Source organism: Opisthorchis viverrini, assembly GCF_000715545.1.
Source record: "Opisthorchis viverrini unplaced genomic scaffold opera_v5_20, whole genome shotgun sequence".
Lineage (NCBI taxonomy): Eukaryota > Metazoa > Platyhelminthes > Trematoda > Opisthorchiida > Opisthorchiidae > Opisthorchis > Opisthorchis viverrini.
Genome location: NW_008751676.1, coordinates 3,117,467 through 3,124,482, shown reverse-complemented (window position 1 = coordinate 3,124,482; position 7,016 = coordinate 3,117,467). Strand labels below are relative to the sequence as shown.

The window sequence follows — 7,016 nt, the reverse complement described above, 5'->3', positions numbered from 1 at the left end:
TTGAAATCCATGAGGTGCGCTGCTGAAAACTTCATCCGTTGACTGCATAAAGCCTTCCTTGATTTGATCTACTTGATACGGGCGACTTCTCGATCATTTGTGGAGTACTTTTACCTGGATCTCTTTACTGCCTCCTTATTCCACTCTTTGTTACACATTCCTCTTGGTTAGCTGGATATTGTTTCTTAGGTTTTCGATGTTAATCAAATTGGGTCATCCCCACCTGACTTTGGCCATTTTATCTTCAGCATCGCCTATTCAAGTCTAGGTGACTATGGTAAAGCTGCAGAAGCCTATCGCAAAGCCCTTGAATTGGATCCGACGAACGAGAACTGCCAACAGAATCTGGCTCTAGCAGAAGAACGTCTCAGGGAATCCGGCATCGGCAGTGCGGCTGGTGGCGGTCTTGACATTGGTGCAATTCTAAATAACCCGATGATGCAGAATATTGCATGCCAGTTGATGCGGGATCCCAACACACAGAATGCGTAAGTCACGTTTAGTAGTTACTATTGTTACAACCTCCTTACTTGCGAACAACATGAAAATAGTATAAAGGAGAGATTCAGTTGAGTCTCTCGCGAAAACCAGATTGATTTGCAAATGAGTGTATTTCTCGAAAACATGACGAACTGTTTTTTCCGAGGAGTTTGAGTGTGACGATACTCAGTTGGAATATATATGCAGCCTTGCTCCCAACAGAATTATCGGACACTTTATGCTGTACATTTTCAAATAACCGCGCCTTTCATTCACCCGTGCATGTGTTCCAAATGTCAGTGAACGTAACTTTCATGTTGTTAGAGCCACATCTGTTTAATGCACATCAGGATCCTTAATTATACTAGACCGTGTTCATCTCTCAGGTTTGGCATTTGTCATCAATTGAGGCCTCTGACAATGTGCACGAGGATTCTATCTGTTTGTAGTGAAAGAGAATATTGGTAGTTCAGGCTGTAATGATGGCCGTTGAGTTGGGCAGTTTGGTTGCAAACAATTCATCACTAGTCAAGGGGACATTATCAGTGTGTTGTAAGCGGAAGTTCATTGAAGTTGGAAGTTAGAATGCATATATGCACACCACCACTGACATATTCTCGTGCTTTATCTACTCATCTATCGCCTTTCTTTGATTTACAGTATGGCCGATTTGTTCCGGAGCACATTTGGCGCTGCCTCGGGCGGCGGTGGTGGTGGGGCTGTTCCAACCACCGCCAGTACAAATGCGGTGAACTCCACATCGGATACCGACACTGCTCAGAACGGTCCCAGTGGCGGACCGCCAAATGTGGATCAGTTTCTCAGGCTGTAAGTGTTTGAATTGCGTATCCCTCTTGTTTCGCGTGTGCATACGTGCGTTTTCTCCGATTGACTGCTCTCTTCGTAGTACGTCAGTGTCGTGAGGAAAAGATCATTGGATTAGAAGCGAGAACGTTGGTTGTAAAACTGAACAGCAGTAGTATTGTTGGAAGGAACTTCGCTCCAAGGGACACCATTGGAAATGAAGGAGAGCTTCCCAATTGCTGAGTGTTCCTTCCTCAGGGGAAGATGTTTAAAATGTATCCAAACAGCCACTAAGACTCACATCCATCCCGAGCCTACGTCATTTGATAAGGAACGAGGATGTAATTATTGATTTTCGTAGCCATAAAACACAGACATTTATTTCTGTGGATTTTTTAAAGTCGGTTTTAATATCGATTTTGTTATTGCTTGATGTTTAGCAGCAATCCTGTTAGAATGTATACTGTGGTAACCTGTTTTTTTTTCAAAACTTATCAGAAAGACCGCTTCAGCTTTACACGACACTAAAATTATCGACATTATCATTATTGTCATAATCATCACCAAAGATGGTATCATCAGTATTGACGCGGACGCTTCACTACAGTACAACCACAAAGTTTAGTTATTTGTATTTAAAGTTTTAATGCAGTAAACTGGATACAGAAGGGAGCTGATAGTAGCTTACATAAAACATTCTGAGGTACCAAGTGTTCACTCAGAAAATTTCAAAATAGACTGACAGCACGAAAGTTACTAACATCGATTACCCTCAATTTCTGACAATGTCTCGAGCCGAACACACGGAGGGTCACGAGGACCCCGTCGTGAAAGACGAACTGCACCAACAGCACCTGAGCTCTTCATAATCTTTTTCACACATTTTTGCCAAGTAACAAGTTGCCCACCTGGCAGTTTGGACCATTCTCAAGGGGGCACGGATGACAACACTCGTTTCGATACACGAAACCTCGGGATGTGTGGCACACGGCAGAGCCAACTGAAGTGTCTGCTGCACAATCAGATTGCCTTGTTGCAGATTTGTGAATGCCATACGCTATCAGAATCTCTTCTTGGGAATGGGTGTTCAAAAATCTGAAGACACCTGGTCATCTATCCGCAGAAGACCCAGCGACATACCCCTTTGGCTCCAAAAATGAGGTAAATTAGGAAACGTGATTCGAGACTTTGTTATTCGTCCACTGACTTCAGTAAGTACGCTTCCGTCGGAGCTGTAAAACTCTCCACAATCTCCAGTGCTTCCTGAATTTCAAGGGGCATATTCAACCGCTGCACGTTCTCAAGCACAGCTTTGTACTTTGCAAGTGCACGGCGCATTCGAAAGATCGAATGGTGGTGGTTAGTTTACTCAAAAGTGCTTGTGCTTGGTCCTCATGTATTTTGCGTACTATAAATCCACAAGGTTCTCACCGGCAATGATTAGAACGCAGGAGTTTGGAATACTGTCCAGCGTTCGAATCTAAAAAAAGGACAGTGGATTTCCTTCTCGGCAGTGAAGCTGTTGCTGTGTTGTGTTGCTATTACTAATGCCGATGATGATGTGTAGTGAAGCTTCTGAAGAGACCACCATACACCCATCCGAGTGAAATAGTGAGAAAGCTTACCGTTTCACTGACACCTTGTTGGGTCAACTATGCCATCCTTATTTGGAAATCGCAACTCTTTTACTTATGAGTTCCGGAGACAGACCAAGTGACAACTTCCATTTCGGTAAAAAATATCTTCCAGGTATAGGAGCAATGTCCCTTATCGGAGGATATTCTGGTCCACGGAATGGTCTTTACTCTAAGCCCATGTGGAATCGGGAATTACCCTCAAGTGTGTATTTTTCTTTCGCGAGGGTTACTGTATTTCTAACCCCGAATGTCCGCTATTCTGAGTGCTGCAGTTGGGAAGTGTCAATTTTGAACAGTTTAACATTGTCCCCTCATTTTCCTTTTGCGTTCTACCCACCGACGTCGTACCGCTTCCATATGGACGTAGCTCGTTGATTCGCATTGGTATTAGTGTCGAGCAGGAGGTGTTGTCCGTGTACATCACTTTTACACCAATGTCATTAAAGGTGTGAGATTGTTTGTCTCCCGTACTCAGTTAGTAATGAATAGCGTGTTATCAACACCATCTTGAGTGATCATGGCAGCCACTTGCTCTAAGCAAATGGCTGTATGTAATCGCCCCCTCGGTCAGCGTGAGTTCATACATCTACCTGATGCATATACTAGTGGATCATCCAGGTAAGTCTGCATAATGATCGCCGATTTTTCAGTTACTAGGGTCAAGTATCAAATGAAACCTCAAAATATGATTGTATACTTGCGTCGTAACAAGCAGGGTTCACCACCCGAACCACATCGCATTCAATTGGTGCTATACCTAGTTAGTGTTCTAGACCGCCACCATTCTAGCGATCTAGGCTCTTAATGAAGGACAAATGAACAAGATGACCGGATTACTCTTCCTGAACGGAGCAATACGCGGTGGATATCGGATCGCTAGAGATGGATTCATATTACGGAGCTTTCAGTCACGCGGTCGATCCACACTGTTCACGCTTTCTTGAGTTTTGTGATAACATAAGTAGTAACTAAATGTTGGCAAAATCTTAATGCAATCTGACGTCCACTTTCCGATAACTTTTTCTTCACTCTATTCTTCTCTTTTGACAATTCTCGCAGAGGTCAGCAGTTGGCCCAACAGCTTCGTGCTGCCAATCCACAGTTAGTGGATCAATTGCGCCAGACGTTTCAAAATACGTCTTCCGATCCTGCCACCGGACCCACACAGTGAACTTCGTAAATACTGATCGCTTTATCTCTTCAGTCCCGGTGTTCTTGCTGTCTCTTCTAGTTGCTTTACTCCCACACTCCAGAAGTATTTCTGGTGTTGAGTGCACGATCATTTGGAGCATGTGGGTGACGTTTCTGATCTTGCATTATTGGCATATTCACAGCTGTTCAACCGTGAAATGATCATTTTAAATTCCATTGTCAAAGCTGAGGTCGGTAGTATGTAAACTACATGGAGCTCGTATTGTTGTGGTGCTATACTGACACTCACTAACGGCATTCATACCTATTGGAGCCTATGGTCTTAGACAAAGAAACTATTGCTGTCCCTTCTATGCAGTGTACCCTAGCTGCTGGCACCTACGCCATCGTTCCGGTGCTCTGCATACGTCAAGTGTCGACTGGAAAAACATTTACTGCACCGTAGTGCTTTGACCCGGCGAACCGGCACAACCTGTGAATGTATGGATATCCCAACGTATTTACGTACGACATCGGGGTGGACATACCAATAGTTAGTGTCGCTGTTAGATGTGATCAAACCATAAAGCCCGTGGCGTGAATGCGATAAAGCTATCACCTTCAATATGTAGCTTTCCAGACTCTCCTTCAAAAATACCCATGTTTAGGGCTGACAATTATGGCGTATGACACGGCGAGGGGAAACAGACATGCCCAGTCACTGGGTACCAAACTTGCCGTCAAATACACTTCACCTTGCTTCAACTACGACCCCAGCATATGTTACTACAGAAGACTATCCTTTCCAAGATCATTCGAACTATCTTCCCTGTTCCAGCCTATAGTAATACGCCGTCCAAATATTGTATGATTCCGTGAAATTGCATTAGGTTGTCTCGGATTTGAAACCATAGTCACTTCTATACATAAAAATTGTGTTGTAACCTGTCTGGTACGTGATTCTTCTAGCTTCTGTACTATCTTGCTCAAGATAGATTTTACCAATAGTTGCTCAGCATAGGATAACAATACACCAGGAATGGTTATCCGTGCCTAACTGCCATACAGCCTTGGAGAAGGAAGTAAAGAGTGAAAGGGAAGGGGGAAATGTGGGGACTTATTGTGGAAAACTCCGCGTCCCAATTGAAACCGTCCAGGAGCGAGGTGACTCCATCTAAAACCATTTGAACATCGTTTTGGACTAAGACATCGTAAGTGAGGTTGAATCAACGTCCTTTACGAACCTCACTCAATATAAGCCAAGCACTCAACGACAGGTAAGCGTTAGCTAGGCGGTCCAGCTGAGAGGTAACAACAAGTTCGCTACTGGGATCGGTGGGGCTAGATGGTTCAGTGTTAGAGCGCAACCGAAAGGTCCCTGATTCGAAACCGACCTCTGCCTCCCGTCTTCCCCTGTCTAGGCTTCGGCAACTTGGGAGTATCCCAGCCCTTGTGCTTCCTTCTGGTGGCATGGCCGCTTAGCACGAAAGGTTGCTACAGCTGAACGACTGGGATCGGCAGTGTGTCATATCCTCTAGAGTTTATTAATCACGTGCACCCCATCCGGGAAGTCGCTAAGATTCTATAGTGTTCAGATTGACAGTAGATGCTTTCATTTAACTTTGCTACGTCAGGGTCTGCTTTCAGGAAACTTTCCGCCAAGAATAGATTGGAGTAGAAAACAACCTTTGGTGAACGGCTGTCGGGCATACATTCCATAACCAAATTAACTTGGTAAACCTTATCTGGAGCTCGAGCAAATCCGGCTCAATACCTAGCACATTTTACGGACCGTTTCGTAAAGTACATCCTGCTCTCACGGTCGTTTCGTATGCACTGTTCATCAAATCCCTTAATATTCGTTTCTGACGCCAAAGGTGAGGCAACTTGGCCAATTTTATTCGTGAACGAGTGATGCGTGCACTAGCTTCATCCATCCCAGTGCAGCCACGTCTTATGGAGCTACTAAGATAAGTCACCCGTCAGCAAACTCAACCTTATTCTGGAGTTTCAAGGGGTTTGTATGATTGGGAATCGTCGTCAGACAACAGATGAGTTTCAAGGGGTTTGTATGATTGGGAATTCTTGAAGTAAGACCTCGGAATTTGAAGATGCAGGGCGCATGTCAAAACGAAAGGTTTATGTGACGCATCGTCGTCAGACAACAGAATACTGTTAACCAGATTATCGAAGTCTACCACTCTCAATCGAGATGTTTTCAACACCCAGATTTGCGTTTTCCTGGAGCGTAAACTGGTGTCAATGGCAATTCAACAAAAATAGCAGCATTCCTTGTGGAAATCACCACTTGTGGGCTGACTTTTTTTGATACTGATTATAGACCCTAACGTAACTAAAATCGTGGGAACAAGTACAAGAATATTTGCACGCTTCTAGGGTCTTCTTAACTGACCAAGTATATGTAGACCAGCCAAACTATCCACGGAGCTGAGAGCTCCTGTGAAGTTAAGGAAAACCACAACAGTTGGTTGGCGGTATGTGGCGTCGCTCGAGCATTTGACGCGTGATAGTGTGGTTCATTCACCCCTAGCTGATCTAGATCCCTCTTGGTGCTCTCGCCTGATGAGCTTAGACGTCGCAATATAACTGAGGTCAGCAGCCATGTTACATCTAGAGTTAGGGTTATGCCCCTACAGTTGGGAAAGCCATTTCGGGTGTGTACAAATAGGATGATTTGTTGGCTTCCAGATTGTTGGAACGCATTCTGTTTCCCAAGTTAGTTTGAATAACCTAACCAAAGAAGAACAATGGTACGAGATCATTTGGCACGGTGGCGCCTCAAGGCAGGAAGGTATATTAGGACTCCATCATCCGAGGGAAGATGTAAACCCATAGACAACTGCTGTAATCTAGTGAAATCTATCAAACCGGGATGGACGCCCAACTAAACTGTTGTCCAAGATACTCAGCCATCCATCCAAAGCATAGAGTCTTGTATATTAT

General features: G+C 44.3%; 1 protein-coding gene across 1 annotated transcript in view; it reads left to right on the top strand.

Moving 5' to 3' along the window:
- T265_01855 (hypothetical protein) overlaps nt 1-4,262 on the top strand; it is a gene marked incomplete at both ends in the record, with an annotated part of 11,267 nt that extends 7,005 nt beyond the window's left edge. The window contains 3 exons of the mRNA XM_009165965.1: nt 249-488; nt 1,141-1,308; nt 3,981-4,262. Of these exons, the coding sequence (XP_009164229.1) occupies nt 249-488; nt 1,141-1,308; nt 3,981-4,092 (520 nt within the window). The remainder of the gene's footprint in view (nt 1-248; nt 489-1,140; nt 1,309-3,980) is intronic.
- Between the last annotated feature and the right edge of the window lie 2,754 nt (nt 4,263-7,016).